The sequence below is a fragment of the Falco naumanni genome, chromosome 12 (assembly GCF_017639655.2).
Source record: "Falco naumanni isolate bFalNau1 chromosome 12, bFalNau1.pat, whole genome shotgun sequence".
In the NCBI taxonomy this organism is placed as follows: Eukaryota; Metazoa; Chordata; class Aves; order Falconiformes; family Falconidae; genus Falco; species Falco naumanni.
The window spans coordinates 25,870,571-25,897,697 of NC_054065.1; the positions used below are offsets into that span (position 1 = coordinate 25,870,571).

The 27,127-nt window shown below is 38.0% G+C and overlaps 1 protein-coding gene across 3 annotated transcripts in view; it reads right to left on the reverse strand.

Annotated features, from left to right (window-relative positions):
* The window catches only part of RAB3GAP2 (RAB3 GTPase activating non-catalytic protein subunit 2), a 48,801-nt gene that overhangs the window by 12,169 nt on the left and 9,505 nt on the right, over positions 1–27,127 (reverse strand). For 2 of the 3 annotated variants that reach the window (XM_040611501.1, XM_040611500.1), the window contains exons 3-23: positions 23,876–23,999; positions 22,316–22,397; positions 20,210–20,257; positions 20,004–20,079; positions 19,755–19,856; positions 18,554–18,653; positions 15,913–16,011; positions 14,943–15,091; positions 13,878–13,957; positions 13,675–13,764; positions 12,734–12,873; positions 10,830–11,046; positions 10,345–10,488; positions 10,005–10,087; positions 9,390–9,454; positions 8,880–8,970; positions 6,577–6,704; positions 5,423–5,636; positions 2,773–2,870; positions 1,828–1,933; positions 663–823 (exon numbers count right to left, since the gene is read on the reverse strand). In XM_040611501.1, coding sequence (XP_040467435.1) covers positions 663–823; positions 1,828–1,933; positions 2,773–2,870; positions 5,423–5,636; positions 6,577–6,704; positions 8,880–8,970; positions 9,390–9,454; positions 10,005–10,087; positions 10,345–10,488; positions 10,830–11,046; positions 12,734–12,873; positions 13,675–13,764; positions 13,878–13,957; positions 14,943–15,091; positions 15,913–16,011; positions 18,554–18,653; positions 19,755–19,856; positions 20,004–20,079; positions 20,210–20,257; positions 22,316–22,397; positions 23,876–23,999 — 2,397 coding nt within the window. The remainder of the gene's footprint in view (positions 1–662; positions 824–1,827; positions 1,934–2,772; positions 2,871–5,422; positions 5,637–6,576; positions 6,705–8,879; positions 8,971–9,389; positions 9,455–10,004; positions 10,088–10,344; positions 10,489–10,829; positions 11,047–12,733; positions 12,874–13,674; positions 13,765–13,877; positions 13,958–14,942; positions 15,092–15,912; positions 16,012–18,553; positions 18,654–19,754; positions 19,857–20,003; positions 20,080–20,209; positions 20,258–22,315; positions 22,398–23,875; positions 24,000–27,127) is intronic. The other variant, XM_040611502.1, reaches the window with a different exon arrangement.

Below are 27,127 nucleotides of genomic sequence, written 5' to 3' on the forward strand. Positions count from 1 at the left end.
TAGTTAATTGCAATAAAATACTAAAACACTTCCCAGTAATCTAGTTACAATTTATAAGGCAGTCTACTTACAAGACTGAACATCACCAAAACTCCATCTAATTTGTTCAGTCAAGTAGAAAAACACACATATGCCTAGTGCTATGTAGGAATGGAATAACCTTTTCCATCTTGAACTGCAATGCTGCTTGCAGTTTCAGAGTCTCAATCACAGCTTTGTAAAGAAGATACTTATTACCGAGAGAACCAAACACCCATCACCTTAAGAAAACATAGTAACGTAAGTGCTAAGAAAATTCACCAGCGTATTTAAAAAAAAATATTGAAAACTATGTTAAAACAGGTTTAACATCCAAAGTTCAGTGGACTTCTCAAATTCACGTGGGAACTGTGTAGACTTTAAGCTTGTCAACATCATTTGCTATCAAGACAAAAGCTCACTGTACAGTTCCCACGACATATATAAATATGTTTAGTAAACAATTATGATGTATCATTCATTCACCTCAGCATGATATTCTTCAAATTCAAATACAAATTTTCAGGCTTACCGGATGGTGCATGCCTGTGCCCGTGTTGAGGATGTTATTTTGTTAAAGACAGCAATTTGCATGGAACTGACACAGTCAATAAAACAGAAGGGGGGCATCCAAAATGACTTACCTTTTTCTCTGTCACACTGTCAACGATCTGTGCAGTGACGGAATGTCCAACGTGAGCGGACAACAAGGCAGCTGCGTTATTTTCAGACTGAACACAAGCCGTTCGCATTTGCTGCCACCAGGGAGAAATGGACTGAGTGTCCCAGGACTCGTCTATAGCCACTGGAGGGAAAGGGAGGGTGGGACACCCAACTTGGGTCACCAGGTGTTCAAACTAGTAAAGCAGCACTTGTATTAATACAGCTTTTATTAGAAGCAACTTCCAATTACTCTTCATTATCTTCTTCTAGATATGTAGCATACAATTTCTAGATTATAAATTAAATTTAGAATAAAGAGCATAATGTGAATTACTCTGTCTCCAAGTTTCCTTTTTAGGAAACAGGCAACAGATCTAAATCACGCGGCAGCAAAACCTGCTGCGTGCTTACTAGATCTAATGAATTATTACAAAATGACACTTCACAACGCAGACAGCTCCTTTTGTGATTTCTAGATGCCACACATGTTCAACGCCCTCAAGCCGTCCCTCTTCAGGCTGCCTCATGTTCAGCAAAACTAATTTATTCAGACAGCAGCAGTAGCTTAATCATGCTTCCAGTTTCAAGCCAACAGTGGTGCCCTGTGGTGAACTAGACGTAAGGGAACCTGGCACAGATATACCCACAGCACCTCTGTGTGAGGTGGGAGAATCAGTAATTATTCCTTACATAGCTTACTCCAAATAATGACAAGTTGACTTTATATAGCACCCCTGAAGTAAGAGAGATGTTCAATATACAAACGCTGCTAGAATAATGGTGTCTCAAAAAGTTACAGCAACTCAAAGGACTTCTGAGAGGCAGTCAGCACAAGGTGGGGGGAGGGGGGGCCAGAGCTATACACCCAAAAAAGGGAGGAAGGACAGTCACCTTCTGGTGCCAAATAAGAGCTGTGTCAGCTTAGTGGAGAGTGAAACTACACGGCATGAAGCAGCCTTTAATTGTAACGCTCTTCACATTTTGATTGCATTTTTGGTTAGTTGATCAACATGCAGCATGTAGCTGTTACGTAACTGGGGGGGGGGGGCAGGGGGGAGGAAACCCTAAATGGTAACACAGGCTGGTCAGAGTAGCAGATTTCTAATAATATCAGTTGTGTTTACATGTCCCAAATGCATATTTCACCTTTCATTTTGCTCAGAAGTGACAGCATAGTGTGAAGGCAACTGACAGAATCTGGTTTGTCTAGAATATCTTTTTCCTTGGAAAGCCATAAATTGAGAAGGAGTGACTGCAAAAAAAAAAAAAGAAAAATAGAATATGGAATTAAAGCAATTGAATGAAACTGTAATATTGCAACATACCTAATACAAACACTTTCTTTCTCTAAAAAATTTTGTGGCAGAGAGCAGAAATGTTATACCCATGAACTCGTACTATATGAATATAAATATTGCATAAGACACCCTATGAAATGAAACTTTGAAATAAGACACTTTGAAATGAAACAATACAACCTGTACCTTTCATTTAGAAAGATATCTTAGAAACACCCTCTTCTGAAGGCACAGCCAGCTAATACCAGTATGTTACCAATCTCAGCTTAGTAAAAGTTATTAATACTACCCCTGAAAATCCTAATACAAGCAAATAATACTGAAATATGTATTTCCACTGTAGTGGATGGAAGAAGAGTAGCAAAACACAAATTACATGCAGTTGAAAGACCAAGATGATTGTCTGAACACTACTAGCGATTCTGAAAAATTTTTAATTCCTTTTAAACTTCCCTGCTTGCAAAAAGGAATTATAACAAATGTATCAGTGCCTGAAATTAACTACTCTCATAATTTTTGCTTCTTTGTAGAAGAAAACTTCAGCAAAATTTTAACACTTGTAGTCCTAAATGCATAATCTAGAAATTCCCACTAGAATATCCACATTTTCAACTAGATTTTTTTTTTTGGCATCTCTTTAGTGGGAAATACAGATACAAATACCTAAAGAACTAAACATGGGGATATTTGAACACAGCATTAATCCAAAGATCAACATTCAGAATTTTTCCTTTCAATGTTTTGTTTTCAAAATACTACATCGAAGTTTTAAAGTATGTAATAAATATCTTACCAACAAGATCTGAGGGCTAAAACCTGCTGATTCCAATGCACGACACATTTCCTCTATGGAACTCTCCCCACACAAACACTTCCAGAAGAAAAAGCTGCCTGAAGCAAAAATTAGTCGACATTATGAACAACATAAAGCCACAGCCTCTTCCCGTACGCTTACACAGGAGATCATCTATTGATCAGGTCCCACTGAGTGCAACACGAAGGACCAAGTTACATCCAGGATGCCCTAATGGTTTACCCTTAGTGGAGAAGGTTCATTACAAAGGACACAAGTGTTCCTACCGCTAAAGGAGTCATATAGAAAATGAATTTATAACAAAACAAAGATTATTGTACTGCTTGGATGTCCTGGTTTCAGCTGGGGTAGATTTAATTTTCTTCCTCATAGCGGGTACGTGCTGTGTTTCGGATTTGGGATGGGAATAGTGTTGATAACACGCTGATGTTTTTGCTGCTGCAAAGCAGTGTTTACACCAAGTTCAGTGTTTACACTTAGTTCAGATTCTCACACCACTCCACCAGCGAGAAGGCTGGAGGAGCACAAGAAGCTGGGAAGGGACAGAGCAGGACAGCTGACCTGAACTAGCCAGAGGGATATTCCATACCATATGACATCATGCTCAGTATACAAACTGGGGGGAAAGCTGGCCAGGGGCCATTTCTCAGGAACTAGCTGGGCATCAGTTGGTGGGTATTGGCCAGTGGGTAGTAAGCAACTGCATTGTGCATCACTTGTTTTGAATATTCTAATTTTTTATCACTATCATTATTATAATTTTCCCTTCCTTGTCTATCCTATTAAACTGTCTATCTCAACCCATGAATTCTACTGGTTTTTTTCCGATTCTCTCTCCCATCCCACTGGGGGCCGGGGGGAGAGAGTGAAGAGCTGTGTGGTGTTTAGCTACCTGCCAGCTTAAACCATAACAGTCCTTTTTGGTGCCCAATATGGGGCACGATGGGTTGACATAACAGATCTGACCAGAGCGTGTTAAAACAAATTTGTTCTAAGCATTCATTATATTAGTTTAATAGTCGCTGGTCACAATGTTATTTATTTGCTCTCAAGAGTTGCATTATCTAACACCTTACTTACCGTACGTGTTCCCTGATGTGCTGTTTATCCCCTCTGGGGGCTGGGTTAAGGTTATTATTCTGTTGTACTTTGTAATACTGGCCTAAAAAATGGTAAAATTGCTGGTGGCACAACTGCTCTGGTATTTCTACTCAGCGTGACCATCATCTCTGTACTTCAGGAGCCATCTATTGGAAACGACCAATAATTACACCTTTTACTTTCCTCCACCTTTCCCATCTCCTCCAGGCTAATTACAATAGCTCTTGAGAATTTTTAATATCTTCAGGATGCTTGAACCAGCACGTTTCTATTGCTATGTCTCCTGAATGTGTTTCAGGTCTTGCTTTGGGTTAAACAGCTGTTTAAGAATACCACCCAGAGATCTGCATCGAGGCTGGACAGGTGAGAGTGGCGGGGGGGTGATAGTGTGGGCAAGTGCTTAGGACAGTGGTCACCTCCAGTGTTTTGGAATTTCACTTCTGAGCAAGCACAGAATCCTGAACAACTAGTAAAATAGCTGGGAAGAAGTATGCTGTCACCCTGTCAATTCTGGAGAGACACAAATCACTGCCACACGGCGGGGGAGCCCTGCTCAACACAATCCACACCCTCAAGGGAAGAGGTGTCTGGATCTGACACCATGACAGGCTCCACAACTGCTCCAACCCTGGCAACAGGCACCGTGGCTACTCCAACCCCCACTACAGGCACCATGGCTGAACCACAGTACTTCTATCCCCATTCTTAAAACTAAATATATTGTTATGGTAGAGAAAATGCAAATTCTAAGATTGCTTCAGAACAGCCCTTCATCTTCTTACAGATGAAAGCCAAACTTCTGCCTAACTTTTCAATCCCAATTCCTCTGAAAGTCTGACAATTATAGCTAAAATAAGCAGGAGGCTACAAAGCGACCGCCATACAACACCAATGCACAGAATTCCGTGTTCACACCAAAATTTCCCTGGAAAAGAAACCTTCTGGAAAGACAGTGCCTTTGAGACAAATTTAGCTCAAGCTGCTTCCACTAGTTATTCTCCAAGATCCCCTCAAGGACAGTCTGGAACAGATTTGCAAACTATAGCAGACTACAGACAGTAACCCCATCATACAACCCAACAGACAGCCCACACGCTCTCCCCATCCATAATATTTCAGATCAACATTGTCCAAAGTTTCAGCTCAACAAATGTGGAATCCTTATTCTGTCACCTAATGGTCCTAATGCTGCCTCTAGTCAGCTCCCCCATCTCTGAGGGTAAAGTCAGCCCAGAAACAGCAAAATACAGCTGCTCTGTGAAGTATCTAGTTATCACTGTCCAACTTAGTGGCATTCATAAACAAATAAACAGTCGTAACATCACTTTAGGGTAGTTATATCCACAGTTATAGTCAACTTGTATTAATATCCATCTAGGTAGAGAGACCTATAACTAAAGGTGAGAGTCTGGAAGTAGCACTGTCACATACTACTTCAAGGTAAACCAGATTAAGGCTAGAATATTTATACCATCTTAGATTATAATCAGTCTTCAAGTTGTATGACAAACACTTTGGTAGCTCTTACCTAAAGCCACATACTCTCCATCTTCCATATTTTTCACATTAATCATGTCCTTTTCATATTCCAAATATTCTAAGAACATTTTCACAGACAGTGAGTCATCCTTCTCATCAGCAAACTGAACAGTACTTTGTGTGTTTTCTTTCTTGTAGTTCTCCAGTAAAGTTTCAAGCCTACGAAAATCTCTTTCTTCCAGTCGAAGCAGTTTAGCCAAGTCCTTAAAGGCAAAAGCCCAAAAAATCCACAAGTAAACAGATGTTTTGAAAAACACAGTAAAAACTACAGCAAAAGTCAGAAGAGGCAAAATATTTCATTTTGAATATTAAAGATGTCTTTAAAAAGTAAAGATTGAATAATCTCAAAAAAAAAACCCAAAAAAACCAAAAGAGGGCAGATTTAGATTAGGTATCGAGAAGAAATCCTTCACTGTGAGGGTGCTGAGACACTGGCACAGGTTGCCCAGAGAAGCTGTGGATGCCCCATCCCCAGGGGTGTTCAAGGCCAGGCTGGACAGGGCTTTGAGCAGCCTGGTCTGGTGGAAGGTGTCCCTGCCCAAGGCAAGGGGGTTGGAACTAGATGATCTTTAAGGTCCCTCCCAACCCAAGCAAACTGTTCTGTGATGATGATTATGAAAATCAGCTATTCATACAGCTCACAGGGAGACCTTGACTAGCTTCATATTTAAGGACTTCAACCAATGCATTTCCCACATTTAGATCCTGCCGATAACATAACAATCATCCATCGAGCAAACAAGCCTATGTAACACCACTCCACATGGCTTTTACAAATGTATAAGCAGTTCTACAAATTATTATCAAAAACAAACCAAATTATGATGCTATAAAAGTAAGTATCAGAATTTGTTATTTCTACTGGTCCCAAAACACCCCTCCAAAACTAAACAAAGGTAAGAATATGCTTTGGATAAAGGACTGAACTGTCTCAACTCTGTGACTGCTAAAGAGTATTAGGTAGATGAATTACACAGCGGGGGAAAAAAAACCATTATAAAACAATGACTTCACTAAAAGTTCCAAGCCACAAAAACATGAAACTTGCTTACCTACTTATTTTATCCAAGGCCTTGAAAACATATTTTTATGACCAAATCATTACTTGATTCTATAAGACAATTGCATTTTGAAGTTACTCACATTATCCGAGGGTGGAGCGTCTTTCTGTATGCTTTGGGAATTTAGTTTGCTAACTAGTTCATAAAGATGTAACAGCTTTAACTTGTTTGCGCAGAACTGCAGTAGTCCTTCATCCACACACTCAAGCTCTGAGAAAAAAATAAAACCTCATTTGAATTTGGATATACAGCCCGGAGTAGTGAAACATACTTCACAGCTGCATTAAACTTCTCCTTTATTACAACTGCAGAGACTTACGTCTCTCAATGTAATTTTTTGATGCGCTGCTGCCTGCAATTACTACATTTAATTCACAGCAGTATAAAACAAGAATTATTTTTTCCGAGAAGTATTAGAGAAAGATATCAGGCTCATTTTTAAACTGAAGAAGGTTGACAATGTGGAACTGAACAAAAGACAAATCTATTCTAATTTCCTGGTTTAAGGCCAAACCAGAAATTGCCAAAAACTGAAATACATTAAGTCTCAAACGTATTTTCTTTTATCAAGAATACCAGACTACAATATTTTATTCATTCTTACAGTATTTTAAGCATATTCCTCGCATCAGAAGAGAGCTTAATATCTACTGAAATTAATTCAGTTTCACCTCTGCAAGACACTGCCTTTTGTATTTCTACAATCTCAGTCGGAAATTTCATGTATCTATTGACATTCAAATTTCAGTAACAATTAAAACAATCAGAATGTAAGAAACTAACATCAACATAACGTTGACAGAATCTCTATGCCAACTTATTTATTTTAAAAGAAAGCATTTTAGAGATCCTGAGAGGCCCTTTCTATACAAAATATATCTCTGAATATATCATCTTCACAGCTTCTAAACATGATTTTCTCCCTACAAACCCTTAAATACTTTTGACACGTTGCTATTAAAAATCCTAAAAACAGAAAAGAAATGCACAGAGCTTGCCACACAGCCACTTGACCTTTTCTTTGCAACTACAGCATTCAGAGCCCAGCATCTCCTTCACGTTATCTTTTACCTACTAAGCACAAGTGGAAGGATGCGCCACTACTGTTCTGAAATTAGAAGGCCAGAACATCAGCCAAGTTCCTCTTTCTTATGACTGTGAGGAGAGAATGTTATGTATGACAATAAGAGATTAAAGATTAAAAATAAACGAACAGACCCCAGTAGGTATACAGTTCTGTCAATCTCTCTTCAGCGTAAAAGGCCACGTTTCCATTTTTCTTCAGTTTTTTAGGAGTTCCAATATAAATGGACAATGCTAGTGATTTAGAATGTCAGACCAAAATTAGGTAGAGAACTCACGTGTGAAGCTCTCAACCTCCTCTATCTGCTTCAAGAAAATGGTAACAGAAACCCCACCACTGATACAAGTGAAAGAAAGAGATCCTCTCAAGGCTCTGAAACTACAAAAATATGTTGTCACGTTCTCACTGAGGCACGACAAGGGACACAGCCTTTCTAATTAACAAATGGCTTATTCAGGACTTCCACACAACAGTGGTAAGGATTTCTTGACTCCTATGGCTGAAGCCTCATCTAACAAGCTGAATTAAATCCAGTGATAACCAAAACAAAGAAAAAGCAGCTGCGCTGCTGAGAAGTCCCAACACATGCAAAGGAAGTGGGAGGCACCTTCTTCTCTGTTCCTCAGTCCCCAGCTGGGTCTCCCAAATGTGGTCACCTCAAGCACAAAGAAGGCTCTCGCAATTTTAAAAAGATCAAAGTGTCTAATTTCAAAGAAACAATCTTGCAGACTTTCAGCAACAAGATTTTGAATGGGAAATGACATTTCCTGACACTGGCTCCGAAATCTCTACTAACATATGAAATATAGCTTCAGCAAAGCTTCGCAAGAAAAGATACCAGGCATCTGGCCAGAGCTCACATCCTCAGTAATAAGGATTTTGTGCTTCCAGTACATTAAAATTCACAGATCCAAAGTACCATATACTTACTGCCTTCCTTGGAGAGAGAACAAACTAAAACATCTACCGACAGAAGTCTGTGAAAGCTTCTTTCTGAAGGAAACTTTTACTAGATTTAAGTACCAAGCCCGGTTGTTGGGGGTTTGGGTTTGTTTTTTTAAATATAATCACAAGTTACTAAGCACATAGCAAGCATAGCAAAGCATACTTACTAGCAAGCTATTTGCAGTCTGCATTTTAAAGAAATAAATAATGTAGAAGCAACATCCTATAGTATCTAGCAGCAAAACTAAGCAGACCAAGTCTAGTCTTATGGGAGAGAATAGTTCTACAATAGTCTTACAGCACTGCAGACAAGGTGCAAACGCCTCTCCATATTTAAAAAATAAATATCCACTTACCCTGTTTATTTAAATTATCCATTAATGTCTGAGTGATGTTTGTGAGAGATGAAAGCGGCACACGTTCACTTGTCAGTATACTTTCCAGAGCCTGTTAAGCAGACGTTCAACAGAATTAAACATTTACTTAATTTCCCTGTAAAAATATATAAGGTAAGCCAACAATAGCGCAACTTCGACAATGATTTTTCATCTATATTTTGTCTTCACATATACTTGTGGCATACTTTGATCCTACAGAAAGGTCTGCTCTCTTGTTATTACTTTGACTTTTAGCACAGAAGATGCCTTGGGGAAGTCACAAGTCAAAATTAATTCCAATTAATAAATGGTAAAGAAAAAAATTAAACCCACAAAACCCACATCAGAACAAAATAGCTCAATTATTTCCTCCAAGTAATTCTAGGAAAAAGTAACGTACTTTGAAAGACTTAAAAAGATTTAGCACTCTTAATCTGATCATGCAATTTTTTCCCTAATATTGAAGTATACTAGCTTCTACATATTCACCTGTTTCTTTGTAGCAGGGTATTTGATATCAAGTATTAATTCCTTTGCTTCAGCTTCAATCAGATCTGCAAAGAAATACAGTCACAACTTCAATTCATATTTCTCAAACTCGTTCTGAAAAGTAAGTCAACCCACACCACAGTGTAGCTTGAACCCACGTGCATCTATAGAGATGAAGACACTATTAGAGAAGCTGATAAAACAAGCTTGGGGAAAATGAAACAAAATAACAGCTAAGTGCCACCTCTTAAACCAAATCCATCTCTTGTAAGATACCTGTATTACTGACAGAAAGAAGGGTACCTATAGAGTCAAATGCTGAACTCCATTACACAGCATAACTGACCACAACCACACTGTGTTTCATGCAAGCACTCAAAGTATAGTTTAGTTAAGATTTACAGGGCAGACAAGGCTTATACTGGATCCCTGCACAAGATTAAATTTAATCTGGTAGTTTATTAAAAAAAAAACCAAGCTAAAGATCATAATTCATAGCACATACAGCTGTCGGAACGTAGCACAATCAGACCTGTGTTTGCATCCTTACAGGACAGATAACACAAGAACCACTTGACAACGTACCGTCTTAAGAAATTATACAAGAGAACCTACCTGGATCTGAGGTTTTAGCTTTGAGTAAAGCATTTAACTTCTTCACTAGATGCATATCCTTTGCTCGCTCACTCTTCTTATCACTGAAGGGAAATTATTTTAATTGTATGAGTGAAAAGAACTAAAGCGAAGGATTCTGAAAAAAAACCCTTTAATTATGTATGTTACTTTTAAGTTAACATCACATTAATAAAAATCAAGTCAATGCATACAAAACAATAAGACTATTACTAGAGTACTAGTCAGAAGGAACACCAGAATTGCTTTCTCTACATAAAACATTGTTTCCAAAAAACCTAACAAAATTCATTAGGTCATACAGAGCACATAAAGTCCTTACCTCAGTGCTAGATGGAAAGGTACATGGATAGTTTTTACACTTCCAGAGACTGGATCAACGAGGCATATCTGATAAGTCTGGGGCTGCCACCCCTGACTGGTCACATTGTTTAGACCCATTATTTTATAACCAGGATACAACAACCTGAAACAAACAAAAAAAAACCCTGTGGCCTTTAGAGTGAAGAAAAAATTAGCAACCTTCCTCTTTCTACACATTGAATAAAAAGCTGACAAATTTTATAGAGCTGAAATTTTATAGAGCTGAAGTTTAACAACTGCTAAATGCATTTATCAAAAAAGACGGTAGAGTGATGAAACATGACAAAGTCCCCTTGTATAAAACAACAAGCTGCATTCAGTAGAAACACTGTGGGCAATGCAAAAAGCGCCTGCCAGCACTTCCCAGTTTTACCACTGGCATATCCACATATCACTTTATGGCAGCAGCACAGGCAATATGCCTACCTGCTAGCTGTTTCTTACCTACAACACTTCCCCACATTGAAGGCTCCAACCCGAGGCCCTTGCTGCGTGCTCCACACTTCCAGAATGCCTCTCCTTGCAGCATAAATCACAAGGAACTGAGCTACTCTGCTTGGACCCTGTGCATTTCCAAAAGGAGAAAAATCCATCTTCTCAGTTTCCCTTTCATGAAGGTCCTCTACAGTCTGTATCCAACCAACTTCTGCATCACGGTACCCTTCATAAAAGAAAGCAGAAGTTCCTTAGTGTACAGAAATTAATACACAATTAGTAAACACCACCACCCACTTAAGTACTATTCCAGCAGCAAACGGTCCTAAGCTTTGTTTCAAACTGTGCTACTCTGCCAGCAGCCAGAATCCTGTCAAGAACTGTGGTCCACGGGCTCTGAGCAGGGCCATCAGATGCAGCCTCCTGCAAAGATCTGGGGAGGAACAAGTTCTTCTGGAAGAAGCCACAGAAAACCCCAGACTCATCAGGTCTGGACTCTGGACATTACACCACTGCAAAAGCCTCTCAGAGAAGAAAGATCTCTTAAATGAAGTGTCCAGATGTCCCATGTTTCAAATCAACAAAAAGGGATTTAAGGAAGGAAATTTGTATAACTTATTAAATAGGATATGTACATTTTCATTCATATCTTACCATCATTAAAATGCAATTTTTAGTAACCCAATAAACATACTCATCTTTTTTCTCTCTCAGTCAGGAAAATACTTTCCCTGATAAAATCTTCCTAAAAAAAAAAAAAAAGGCAGAGATGCTCTACTGACATGACTAAACTACACAATGGTTTAGCAAGCACAAATGAAGACTCCAAACCACAAGTGAAATACTAATGTATAAAACAAGTTTATAACAAGATATATTACACTGAGAAGGTTGAAAAGTATTCACAATTCAATGAGAAAAGGTACAGTCCAAAACATTTAATTCAGTAGAAAGTTTTGCTAAAAAAAAAAAAAAAAAAAAAAGGAAAAGAAGCTATCTCACATCTCAACAGCCTCACTGGGGAAAGGCTGGCAAATTGTAAATATGTGTCTGACTATCAAATAAAGCTTGGGACTCTTAAAAGTAATTCCTAGATAATATGAAGCTCTCAGTAATGAGCAAAAAAAACCAAGTCCAAGAACATCAGCAAGCACCTATTAAAGCTAATAAGCTTCAAAATGTGAGAGAAGGGGAATGCACAGGGGAAATGATTACTTTAGCTATTACACTGTTAGCAAGCTGCTGAAGTAGCTGCTGTATTCATAATTAATCTTGGGGGGCGGGGGGGGGGGAAGACAAGGGAAGCTAGAGATTTTCTACCTGTTCTTAAAACTTTGATCTCCCAAAAAGCTGCAAAATTTTAATTCTATAGAGAAAATAAAGTGTCGTAACATTAGGTATAATTACAGTTTGAGAGCTTAACATCTGCATTATTTTACAAAAAGCCCTCGGTTTAGAAGAGACTGAGCACTCCCTGCGCAGTCACCATGATGAAACAAGACTCTAACAAGTTGTGTATCCCTCTTACAGATTTCTCAAACTTCTGTTTATTTTCTCAGCAGAACTGAAGAAGATACTAGAGCTTATCAAGAGAAAGAATCTTGGAGAAGCCCACTAAAGCTCTTCCAAAAAAATCAGGTCAAAAGCTTTCCATTGGGATACAGTCTGTGGGGAAAAAATTTAAAAGTCTACACCAAAATCTAAACCAAACAGATCAAATGTTTACTATAGACCATATCAGTATTTCAGGGATCACTACAACAATACACTTAAGGACTTTATGTTACATCTGCCTTTAGTTTGTAACAACACAATGTACCAAAGTCTTAATAATGGAAAATCACTTGGAATTCTAAGTCTGAACATAAGACACCACAGTGTTGGAAGAATATTATTTGTTGTACATAACACACCTTTCCACATGCGAACTGCAAGTCCTCTTGTCACATCCAGTAAAATAACCCTTCCAAAACCATCTGTTACTGCTGCCAAAGTGTTACATGGAGAAAGACATATTCTTTCTCCATGGCGACGGGAATCTGGGAGTCCAAACCTAAAAAAAAAAAATATTAAAAAATCAAGTAAAAACACTAGATACCTACTTTTCCTCAGAAACAGTAAACAGAGTATCTTATAAGGACTAAGATTTCTTTTTTTAAGTTAACATAAAGGTACAGGTAACATTAAGAGCAAATCATGAAAAAAGTTCATGTGCTGTCTGAGAGATCTCATAGATCTGTTAAACTACTGAAAACCAAAGTTCAGAAACTAGGATAAGCGACTGTCTTGCCATGCGTTGTCCGGCAGGGATCTCAGAGCAGCGGGTTACTTTATAAGCCCTGCCTTATTGCTGAATGGTCTTGAGAATACTTAAAAAAAAAAATATCAGGAAAAACAATCAGGAATTAATTTAGTATTTTATCAGCTTCCTTGATAACATTAGGCTACAACCTGTTGCCCCCATTATCCTCTCTCCACAATCAACAGGCAAACAGGATACCACCTAATTTTTGTGAGGGGCTTTACGCTATCGTAAGTTGCAAGCACCTTACACAGCTTCTTTGAAGCACTTCAGCGATAAATTTCAGGACTGACATTTACTTATACTGTCATTAAACTGTGCATGCTGTTCTTTCACAGTCACAATGAACCCAGCACACTGGAAGTGAAGGAGATGGGTAATTATTTGTCCAGAATGATAAACTGAAATGAAACAAAGCTTAAAAACCTGCAAACTATCATCACTGCTTGAAGTCAAGAAAAACACGTTCATCAATTATGTGCCTTTCAAAATAATTCAAGTAATTAAAAACACAAGACATCTAAAGCAATTGAGACAGCATGTAAAACTCACCTCACTGCCAATGGGGTTGCAGGTTCAACCTTTGGCTTCTGTTTTTGGGCAGGTTCTTCTTCATGTTTACTCTTCCAACCAAGCCAGCCACTTGCAATAGAAAATCACATTAGGAGAATCATACTAACGGTTCTAAAAATTCTTAAACTATTCATGTAGGTACTAAAACAGAAATAATTTAATGCCATTTTTTATTTTATTACCTGGCAGCATTAAATAATGCCGAAGTCAGTTTGCTTGCAACTGCTAAGGCAACATGAGACAACAGTGGCTGTGAGCTACCCTGAAAGAAAGGAACAAAGTGTTTAGAAAGTCAAAAACTAGTCAGCTGTGAGCCACCCTGAAATGAAGGAACAAAGTGTTTAGAAAGCCAAGAAATAGTTCTTACACTGAACTCAATTGCAGAATAGTTTGTCAGGCCTCCTACGGACTTTCAGCTCAGAAAGCATAGCTTTAAGACTGCAAAATTTTAATTCATTGCCCCCAGAAAAGCCATTCTGACATCTCTTTACCATTTCAAAATCCTCCTGCAAGTCACTGGTAGCTCAGTATGTTTGTCTGCAACAGAAGTTAAAAAAACCCTGTGTATGATTTATCATGGAGAGTTACCGGGTGTATGGCTTTGGCATCCTTGCAAATATCAACGTAAGCAGTTTTTTCATAAACATATTGGAAAAGCAAGTACAAAATCAAAATTCTGATTCTAGCATTTTCAATCGCTTTCAACCCTGATAAGGACAGCACACACATAGAGTCTGAATGTACAAGACACACAGCTACATTGCCATCCTTCTCCTCCAGTACAACAGAAGACAACATAAGTGTCCTACAGATATCGTTCAGCTTAAGTCACAGTTTTCTTCTGCAAGTACTAGTGTCACTATGTGAAATGACCAAATATACACAGGCCATGTGTATACAGGATCAAAGACCAAAAGGCCTCCAAAAATCACTAAGGTGCATGTTTACACAATCTCAACATAATTTTTAAAAAAAACTTCAGTTACTTAATTGGCAATAAATTAACAAATCGTAAAAAATTACTTGACTATCACATTCATTTTAAGATAGAAAATAAAAATCTCTCATTAGCAGGAACCTGTGGTAGACATTACTATCACATCCACTGCAAATCGTTCCAGTTTCAGAAGATCAAGAAGGGGAAATGTCAGCATAAAATGAACATAAGAATACTTCAGAAATACCCACGCAGAAAAGAAAAGGAGTAATTATTTAAAGTTTCAGCAAGTCAGCTTTGTAGTACATACCTCCAGGGCAAAAAAGAAACCAGTGAAAGGATTGGATCCAACAGTAACATACTGAGACATAGCAGGTGGGCTGTTTTTTATAGCTGCATAATATCCACCTATATTGGAGGCAGTCTTCATTTGATCGAAAGGAGACAGTGTCATGATGCCTAACAAAAATATTAAAGTGAATGTCTTATACTTTCAGAACAAAGGCATGCAATTGCTCTAGAAGCCCAAATATATTCCTGCCTTCTTGGCTGACCAGAGCAGCTTTAACCACAGAAATTCCAAAGAACACAGTAGAGAGTAACTGGAAGTACATCGGCTAATTGTAAAGCGTAGTTGGTTTGTTTAGAAGAAAAAAAAAATCAGCGGAGTTTAACAGCAAAAACACTTCTACCCAATTCACTTCACCTGCCTTGTTAGCCCCATTCTGACCTCTTACCTGCTTTTATGAAAAGGGTGGGAGACAAATGAAGCTTACTATCCCTCAGAACTGCCTGTTTGACAAGAACCTGGGCTTCTGCAAATTCCTAAGGAGTAAAAGTCTGAGAGCCTAAAAGTCAGTTTGCCTTTTTTGGAAAGGAGCAATCTCACATTTTAGTTTCTTTATGTGCTAGACTGAGGACAGACCCTTACCAGTCTTACCCTGCCTGCCAGACAGTTCTTTAACCTGACAGAAATGGGAGTAACTGCATCTGATCTAGTCTCTCTCAGCTGTTTCTTACCAAACAAGAGAGGACAGGACAGCTACAGCTGTAACATCCTTTGTCCCCCTCAAGTGGAAAGGGGAGGCCCAACCAGACTAGAAGAGAAAGTAAAATATATTTTTGATGATGGTTAATGAGATCATTCACTACAACAGCCTTCTCCCACTATTTATTTCTATCCAACCAGTACCACTAAGTGCTCTCACTCCGAATTTCACAGCACGAAAATATTCAGTTTCATTTAAGCCAAATATCTGAAATTAAACAGAAATGCTTACCAATACTAGCATGGTCAACAATGATATCCACATCTTGCAAACCCCATTTCTTATAAGCTAATGGTGGAGGCTGAACATTCTCATTGCCAGATGCTGCAGCTGACAAAAGTTGATAAAACACAAAAAAATTCCTACTGAGTCAAAGACAAAGGAACAACACAAGAGGGCAAAAAACTGATGCAATCTGAAGACACAAAATAACATCGTTTTAAATTAACATACATTTAAACATCTGCTGAGCTAAAAATGGCCTTTTGAAATACTTACCTTAATGAAATTAGAACATTTTTTAAAAACTCACTGAATAAAATTGCACATGATACTCCATCACAACTGTATTTTGTACTTGCCGAGAGCTTTGTTTTACTAGTCATTTATGGTTTAATATTCTGTACAATTTAAAAATTTATTTCTATGGTCTGGGCATATTTAAATGGAAATTCCTCTGCCAAAAACTTGCAAAGCCAGCACACTCACTAGATATGCAGCAACATGAGGTAACAACAGTGGTAAAGATAAAGCAAAGATTGAAACTTCTCAAAAGTATCTATTACAACAAACAAACTATCAAGAATGAAAGAAGATATAGCACTCTGGCTGCAGATATTACAACTAGGCGTAAGCACTTCTCTGCAAGTGGTGATCTCATTGAATGAGTAGAGCAGAGCATGTTCTGGTTGTGAAAGCAGATGGATATTTCTTGTTATAGTATCTGTTTCCTTTTGTACTTGTTGCATGATTCACAGAATACCAGTTTTAAAGTTCTGATTTACAAGAGTTTTTCCTTCTCTTATATTCCATAGAAATGCTACCTTTTGATTAAGAGAACAGGCACTGTTGGATAGACCCAGGGAACCATTTAGCATGGCAGACCAGGATCTGAGCAGAGCTAAAACCAGATGTCTAGGGAAGAATAGTAGAACAAGGACACATACCTGATGCTTTCTCTAAACCTGCTTCTGAAGAGACCTTCCCCACCACAGGTAAGCTCTAAGCACTCAGTAAACCTCCACAGCTTTCTTCTCCACTAATCTATCGGTTTTCCCTCTGGCCCCAGCAAGTTTTTAGCATCCATATCAACCTCAGGCAAAGAATTCCACAACTCAGCCTCATGCTACACAAACACACATCTATTTTTTATTTTGAATTTACTGTCACCTAGCTTCATTTCGTGTCACTTAATCCCAAACTGGAAGAAAGAATGACCAATCCATTCCTATGGGCCATCCCCATACGATGGGGCAGCAGCGTTTCTTAGTTCTTTACCACTCACCCCTTCTACGTAAGATTCAAGCCTCAGTTTAAGGGTGCTGCTGTCCCAACAGTTCCTAATGCTGTCATTCTGGCAGATCCACTGTGCTTCCCACCTATGCGCAGCCTCATGATTGTCTGCTGTGGGGCTTGCTGTAGAAGAAACCAGAGTCTGACAACTCTGAAGTTCAATGAGAACAACCATCAGGAAACTGGGGAGAACAATTCAGCAGCACCTGTTTAACATCTTATCTGGCAGAACTGTAACAGCACCATACTCATGCAATTTACCACACAGTACTGTTACGTGGTTCTCCTTTCACCCCAGGAAACTGACCCTGTTTCCAAATTAGAGTATGAACAGGCACTATAGTAAAGGAACAGGATCAAGGGCTGCACAATCAAACCACCTATCAATAGACATTAACACAAAGAGCAGCGACCCTCACCGACATATCATCAGAGCATTATCACTTCCCAGAAGGCCCTCACTGGGAAGGAAAGCATTTCACTGACAGTGAAATCAGCAGTCTGACATGCTAAGAAGCACCACAGCAGCATGTGGGTTAACCCCAGTGGGCAGCTAAGCACCACACATCTGCTCACTCACTCCCTTCTAGTGAGATGAGGAAGAGAAGAGGAAGAGAACTGGAAGAGTAAAAGCAAGAAAACCTGCAGATTGAGATAAAGACAGTTTAACAGTTAAACAAAAGCTCTGCATGCAAGCAAAGCAAAATAATGAGTTCATTCACTACTTCCCATCAGCAGGCAGGTGTTTAGCTGTTTCCAGGAAAGTAGGGCTTCATCACATTACAGTTTCTTGGGAAGTAAAAAGCCGTAACTCTCAACATTCCCCCCTTCCTCCTTCTCTCCTCCCAGCTTTTAATGCCAGGCATGACTCTATATGGTATGGGATAGCCCCTTGGCCAGCTGGGGTCAGCTGTCCCAGCTATGTCCCCTCCCAATTTCAGGCAAACGCCCAGCCTGCCTGCTGGTGGGGCAGCGTGAGAAACGGAAAAAACCCTGATGCTGCGGAAGCACTGTTCAGCAATACCTAAAACATCCGTGTGTTGTGAACGGTGTTTTTATCACAAATCCAAAACATAGCACCACACCAGCTACTATGAAAAAAATTAACCCTATCCCAGTCAAAACCAGTATACAGTATTAGAGTGAGAATGTACAAGGACAGTCAATGCTACTTGGACAACTTGTGCTCCAGCAACGAGGCAGAAATTTCCTCATATGCAGTAGATGTCTATATGTTGATGGACAAGCAAGGAAGATACAAATTCCACCTTCATTTGATACTTAACAAACGTAAGTAAATTTAATGTAATGTAAAGTACTATTAACAGAATCAGAAATAAACATTTCCTCTTAAACATACCTCTGGCTACCTGATTGCGACATGCACGAAGGGACTGAAAGAGGCTGAAGCCATCAATTGTCACAATTGCTGCTGGGTACAAGATACTTAGTTCTTCATTCTATGGAAGAAAATTAGAGAAGGGATACAAAAATAAATAAATAAATTGCTGTTGTAACAGCTTCTTTTCTGGCTTTTTATACTATTAACTACACAAAGATGAGGATTACACCCAGAGAGCTAATATCTAAAAAGCCACAGGCAACAGACTCAGGCAAAACTACAGAAATCCCATACTAAACCATCCAACACATGGGTAAGCTACTGAGGCACACAATTCCATATTTTTATCTTCTTCCAATTACTGTTACGTTTGCTTATTATTTTACGGCTTATGGAAAAAACCCAAAAGTTAAAGCAGCTTGTGAAGGCCACAGAAAAACAGGTTTATCTAGAATGCAAGTATCAAGGTTTTATGAGCCAAATTCCGAAACTGGATTAGTACCTGATTTACCACTTGGGGACATAAATGTGATAATCTGGTCATATAAATTCAAGACTAAAATTCTTTAATGATTTTGTATTTCAAAACTGATTTGAAAATGTCTTATTAAATCACATAAGCACTTGTATGAAGCAAACTTGGAAATTTCTGTAACTTGGTTAGTTTTCTGCATAAAGCATGCCAACTCAGCTAAGAACAAAGAAAGATGGCTTTTCTACTAAATAGCTTGAGATCTGCAAGAGCCTTTTCTGTATGATACTCATAACATCATGCAGGTTCCTAGCACTATTTCCTATAAAGATTGTTTAAATTTTCAGCTATCTTCTCTGTGAAATAATTAAGATAAGTTCTCATGAATGAGTACACAGAGCTCTTGGCACTTGTCAAGTTACATTTCCTCCTTTCATCAACACGTTATCATATTTTGTGCACATAAATGAATAAACAGGAAATGAATAGCGCCTTCCCTTGCAATGTTATCACAGAGAAAAACAGAAAAAAAAAATGTATCTATAGAGCTAACAAAATATTCCAAAAAATAAAAAGAAATTCTGAATCCTCAGACTACACAGGCATGAATACTTCTAGAACAAGAAATCCAGTCTCTTGTTCTAAGGCATCGTCCATCCCATCAAAACCTAGTAAAGGACACAAGCGGATTCACGGAGAAGACTCCTCTAACACCTCCAATTTGCTTTTGAAATAATCTGACAAAACCTGTTCAGTGACACCAGGATGCCTGGGAATTTCATAGGTTCTGCACTTAAGCTGTAGGACAGGATCTTCATTTAAAAGCTGTGCAAGAAGCAGTACTCCACTCTAGAAAAGAAGGAATAATAAACATGAATATTACTACCCCTCTTCTTAGATAAGGCAAAAAACATCATCTGCTGAAATAAAAGGTTTCTAGAAATAGATGTGCATTACAACAGTTTGCTTGTGGGCCTGCCACGCTGAGAAACGTACCTCGGTGTAAAAACGAACATAGCCAGAGGTGAAGCCAACCACAATGCAGGTCCAGTCAGGACGGCCTGTGGAACTCCTGTTTCACAAAGATACACTAGAAGTTAAAAACAAATCCTGCTCTAAGCTGTAGACTTATAAAAGTGTAATGTAGTGAGACTGATGATGCACATATATATATATATATATATGAGAGTATCAATCCTTACCTCTTCTGACTTGCCAATGGGATACACAATACACTACTCACACACTCACTAGAAACAGAAAGATAAAACTAGTAAGCATATTTTTTTCTCCAGTTATGAAATTTTGCCCTACACAACAGATCTTGCCAAGTCAACATTTTTAATATTTTAAGAATATATTAATGCAGCACACAATATAACAAATCCATACAAAAAGCAAAAAAAACCCCTTTCATTTTAAAGACATTCAATTACAAGTTCAAGAGTGCCCAAATAGATTGCATGAGTGCTCATTGCACCTTGCTAATGCCGTCTTTCATGATTCACAGACTGATTATTCTGCCATCACTCTTCAGTAAAGATTCAAGTTAAATCTCATGTACCTAAAGGTAAACAATTTTTTTCTGATCAACAATGATATAACAAGAACGGCCACTTTTTAAAAAAAAAAAAAAAACACACACAACTGAACTATACTTATCAGAATATTTTTTAATACATTATGCAATTAGGTAGGCTTTATACCCATGACATTTCACTGCTTTATAATTTGAAGAGCATTTGAAAGGCTAACATGGTCTTTCCAGTTAATGCAATAACTGAACATGCTCATTGCATGGCAGGAAACCACGCAGAAGGCAAGCAGATGAGCAGGCCTCTACATCTCAAATCAAAAGTTATTTACCTGTTACCATGACAGAAAATTGTACACTGTCTGGGGCAACAGCAGCAGTACAAAGTTTTTATGAAAGAGCATATAAATTCAAAATGACATCCCAAAGAGCACTTAAAAGCATAAATGCCCACAGTACTGTTGATTATTTGCATTTCAGGTCACCTCTATTCCCCAAGGAGTGATTAATTAGGCTAGACAGTAACAGAAAGAAAAAGCAAGTTTGACATGAGTTGCAATTCAGTTACAACTTCAAAGCAATGTTAAGTTGAAATGAAAAAATGAAAGTGAAATCTCACCTTCCAATAGCAAAGCTTAACCACCCCAAAACATTATCAGTTGAAGGCAACGTTGCCGGAGTGGGGGGCTAGAACATAGTCAAGTCTTTCGACAATCTGACAGTAACTGCCATACTCACACAGAAATAGAACCCTCATCTACCAGTAACACTTGCAAACCTTAAATCAAGATGCAGTGAATATAACCACACCTATCTAAAGAAAGCTACCTGTTCCATATGGTAGTGTCTCCTAGGGCTGTAATAGTAGTAAGAAACACCCACCCCAAAACAGATTTTCCTTTTTTTAATAAAAGATGACAAAGTATTTTCAGTGGTGGTATGGAGGGAGGTGTAAAACAAACCTTAAAGAGATGTACATAAGAGTTCAAATGTGTGGCAGCAGCAGTTTTATTACAAAGGATTACGATTTTTACAGACTGGAGTGAAGCAGACTAAGTCAACACCTCCTGCAGCATAACAGAAGGTTGAAGCCAACAGGGAGCATGTTCAAAGGCAAGCAGCAACTCAAGGCTGCAAACTTAATAATAAAATGCAAAATCCTCATCCATATGGGAGACCCAAGAAAGCATCTGTCTGGTTATTTGAAGGCAGATCAAGCAGAAATATTGTATAAATACCAAATGTATGACCAAAGCAAATTTTCCAAGTCCCGAAATGACTAGAGCCCAAAATCATTCCTTGATCAGAAAGCTGACTTTATATTTGCTTGAGGTTTTGAAAATGAAAAGAAGTATTTCTAAAACAAATTGACACATTTCCAGTTGCAACATCCCCTAACAAACTTTAATCTCTACTATAAAAGTAGATTTTTCAAAAACAGTAATTATTTTTTTCCCTTCTAGAACAGGAACGTATAAAAAGCATGATAATCCAGATCTCTTAAGATGTCTAAATTACATGCAAATACACCAATTTGCAGAGAGTACCTCTGTAATTTTGTATGAACTTGCCCTGAAATACCACACTACGCATGAGGAGTGACTTTTGCAATGTTTCTGATCACACATGTTACTCCATTTCTGTTTTCAACATTAAAGTACACACAACCATGAATGCACTTGGATGAAAGAAAAAGTACAAGTAAAAAAGCATATGCTACTAATTATTAAACATGAATATGACATTTTAATCACAGCTGCATTTCAACACCTACCCTTCTTCAACATTCAGAGAGCCGCTCCAGCCAACAGCGTATTGCATTTCCTCTTTTCCCTTGTCACTGTGCTTCCATTTAGCTGCCATTAAGAATAAAAGACACCATCTATAAAACTATAATGTTTTGCATCTCACAAATGTAGTTCTGTTCCTAATCCTTCTTTTCTGTACAATACATCCTATCACTCTTAGATTAAGTACCAATTATAAACCTTGAAAACCATAAAAATAACAAGACATTTTAGTGACTTTTCTGAAGAACTCTTATGTTTTCTTTTAAATTCACATGGAACAACATGCTACTAAAATTCTGAAATGCCTAGTTTTAATTAAAAAAGGTTTATACGATAATATCTACTTCAGCAAATTTTAAAAGGTTCAATTCATGAAACAGGAAGCCTTAAGAGAAAAGTACTAAGCAAGAGCAAACTTCTTCTGTGAAGATTACTGAAGATGAGCTTGAACAAATGGAAAATGTTAATTTTAACCATCAAGAAGGACATGGGAACCCTACATTAAATCTGACAATTTTTAATCATCGCATCATAATCAAGGTTAGAAAACACTACACTTTATTATTCACAGGGTGCTGTTACAGCTGACATTTGAATCATTTCCCAGGTGCCAATGGACAACTGTTGTGTGCCATTTGTCTAACACCCAAAACCTGAGACACAGGGACACTTCTGCCACTGTGTGGTACAGTTGCTGTGGCACAGCAGTTCTGCAGCAAGTAAGCTAAATCACCTCCTTATTCTTTATCCAATAAGAACTTTCCGAGGAGTACTGCTATCTCATCATCTTTGGTGAAAAATAAGTAACTAATCTGCATTGGGTTTGGGACACACAACTTTGCAGGGAATGACAAATGCAGCATGACAACTCAATGCAATCTGCCTAATTATGAAGTCTGAGCTTCAACAGCTTGTTTTTGTTTTAATATGGCACAGTACTACCCAGATCAGGAGGTTTCCCTTCATCACGTTCAGGTGCCACCAACCGCAGCTGTAAATAGCATCACCACCCCAGGCAAGAACACACATGTGAACAGCAGCTGGCTGATCAGTGTTCATATATTACTAAGGGTACCTTTAAAGGTTCCAATAGCCCTACTTTAGAGTAAACTATAAAGTCACCCATTCTTCAAGATGGAGAATTATTATCTATCAAAGGTGGAAATCTCAAAAATACTCCACCTCAGTACTCCCTCCTCCAAGTGACACTGGCTCAGTTAGCTTATTTTTTTCAAGGGAAAATAAAAATAAGGTCACTTATTTCTTAATGGCTAAAATGAACACAAAACTTTTGTTTTTCTTATTGATCACAATTAATGTCAATATGTCTGAGCATCTCAAGCAACTGGGTAGTTACAGTATATAGTAATTCTACATGATATAATAGTTTTCTCAGATCAAAATAGAGTAGTACCTAGAAAATGCATGATGTGTACTATAAAACACTCCAAATTTCTTGAAGGCATGACTAGGTCAGCAGGAGACAAATCTTGTCCTGATTACTATTAAGTATACTAGCACATATACTTAGAATGTATACTTACGCACTAAAAAGACTGCTTTCTGTTCATTAGCTATTACCATCAGGTCATTTGTTGGTGACAAGGACAACACACAGCCCTGAAGCCAGTGATTTCTCTGGCTCTTGGAATTAGATTCCTCTTCTTCCTATAGGTAAACCTTCAGTCAATGTGTGCAACAATTTTTAAACACAGCAATGCTCGAAAAATTCACAACAACTTGGCTTGCCCTCAATACCAGCACTGAATGGACTATTACTTATCAACTCACTAGAGCTCCAACTTGCATGAAAAGCCATGAGAAATGCATCAACCTTGCACGAATTTGATCTGTGTGTTTACAAAATGGAAAACAAAGAAGTACTCATCACTAACTCAACTCCTCAAAATCTTCTTTCAACAGAGACACTAGAAGAATGAGATTTAAAGTTTTGTTATTATTAAGGACTTGATAGAATCTCCTTAATTATTCTCGTTATAAATTAACAATTTATCAAAGCTCATACACTGACCAGCATTAAGTAAATGTACACATACACAAAGAAAGTAGCTAAGCTGCCATTCACACTAAAGCCATGAAATTACAAACCTTGTAATGTACCATGCAACAGGTATCACATGGCTTTCCACAAGGAACTTTACAAAGAAACAAAGTCAAACAAAGAAGTGGCAAGTGTTAAGGGTTTAAGGCTGGGTAATTAACAACTTAGATACCATCATGAGCTATAAAGCAACAAGATTGCACCTTTTTTCCTTGGAGCAACAAGCCAAATATTTGCTTGTGGAACAAACAAGGTAGCTAGCTCCTGCTAACCATAGTTTGAAAGCAGAAAGTCGGTAATGGATTTTGAGTGGTCTGCTTCGAGGTCTCTCAGAGACGATACTCCTGCTTCCTTAGCTCCATCCCCTGATCAGTCTCCATTTCCATAGCAGCATATCCAATCCCACCTCCTCCTAGCTCTCCAAATTGTTTCTGTATCCTCTAGTGTCTCAAAGCAGCTATACACAAATAAAAAACCTGACAACTTCAGTGTGACCATTTGCTGATCTATGTGATGTATTCTGTTGTAGTAAAGCTGCATCTACTTGAAAATATACGCATTTACTCCCAGCAGATTAAAAGAACCAACAACCACAAACACCATAAATTGTAGGAATAATTTGCATATCATACTCTTGATCAGCTATTCATTGTATTCAATTCCTTTCACAAGGCTATACTGTAAAAACAGTCACTTTGTGCACATAAGAATAAGGTCTACATTATCACACTATAAGCATTTTGCTAACTACCTTTGTCTATGCTATCTCTTGAATTATGCAAGCGGACAACCTATTTTCACGTCATTTTTGTCTGTTGATGGATGCCAAGTTCTATAGGAACAATTTTTCCACAGCAATTGCCATTTTTCAAGACTTTACAAAAAAGTGATGAAGTTTTCTAGGATACCCATGACAGAGGTAAATGTATCACGTGCAAATACACAAAAATCAAAGCTCAAAGAAAAGCCTTGTACTAATTTTTAATGTAATGATTTGTAAACCAAGGAAAAAGAAAGAGAAATGAAAGGCTTGTTTAAAGATTAAAAAGAATTAAAATTATATCTCAGAGTATTTAAATAGTTATCTGTATGCATAAACAACTTGAAATCTAAAGACATAAAATATGGCCTTCTTACATTAGTGACAAAAGTAAGCTAAGGGTTAAAATGGAAAAGCACTGAATTCCTCAAAAGAAACTACTTTAAAAGGTGAAAGACAGAATGATTTAAATTAGCATTTAAGACAAGATTTCAACATTGTCATGCCTACAAAACAGCTAATCAGTTCCATTAAGACACCTTACACGGAAGAAAAGAAAACTTTTAAAATTTTAGGGGGGTTTATTTTCTTTTTTGAAAAATTTTTCCATGACTTCTCAAAAGTTGCTGTGTTCTATTATATAGATAATTGTCCAGGTGACTTGAGTAATTCCAAGAAAATTTGGATTTTACACCAGCTATAATGCAAATCAATCAACAGTTAAAAGTTTTAACAAGGGAATTCATTGTTATATTGTACTAACAATTCTCTACTCTGTGCTAGACTGATGCACTCATTTTGGTGCGTGTTCAGACATACAGACTCACATAATTACATGCTCCTACACAGAACAACCTGTTTGCTGTGGATAAGAGTTTTTTCCTTCTGAAAAGGAAGGACTTTGACCTGCTTTGACCTGGAACCACTAGCAGCTTTGGAGGAAAACAGGTAAGCAAAGGAGGAGGACTTTAGCAAGAAGGGTGTGAACTACCCAGCAGAAGAGTTTGACGTTTAAAAAAAAAGAATGAAAAATAAGACAATTTCAACTTAGCAACACACGCTGGTTCTATCAAATTACAACATAAATAGAAAAGCATTTGTTTTCCTCATTAAGGAAGCTATAAACATTACAGGACATAACAAAGGTGTGGCCTGAGAAACACACTCATTTCATGGCAATTATAGTGGAGCTGCATACCCATCCTACTTAAACGGTTTTATACTCCTGTCATGCCCTGACATCAGCATCAGTGATTCATCCCTGGGAAACATCATGCTCATTTCAACCTGTCATCTCAGCTGAAAAATCTGTTTCCCTGCTGAAATAAGTAGTTACAAGGCTACTGCCCAACTTCTTGGGCATATTTCCAGCATATTGAGATAAATACAGCAGATAAGAGTTTGGTTAGCAATGTGAAGTCTGGATTCTTCAATCTACCCCATTAGCTCTCTCTAACAGGGCAAGCAATTCTGGTCAGATGATTCACTCAGGTGCAGAGGATTTCTACACAGACAGATTCCCTAACAACTTATATAAGTCAGCTCGTAGCTAGAAGCCTCAGCCCCACCAAAAAATACTAGACTAGCCACATTATTCTTAGTTGAAATAGTTGGGCAGAAGGATGTTTTTCACTCTTTAAAAAGCAACTGTGCTGCCCCATCCTAAACACATAATTTGATCCCTGCTGTAATACCATCTGCACATTACAACATAAGAGGAGTACTACAGGATCATTAGAAAGATGCTTCTGTCAGTGGTTCATGATTTAGGAGGTTCTGATTTGTATTAATTCATAGTAGACCATTATAACTCCACTACCATGCCTTACTGTCTCTGGCTAACTATAGGGCAAAAAAGATGTCCCCAGCTGGAGCAGCACAAAGATGTGTGTATACTCTAGTGAGAAAAAAAGCCCTACAGAATACAAGAATATGAATAACTAACACAATAGGTAACATCCAAGCTATATTTAG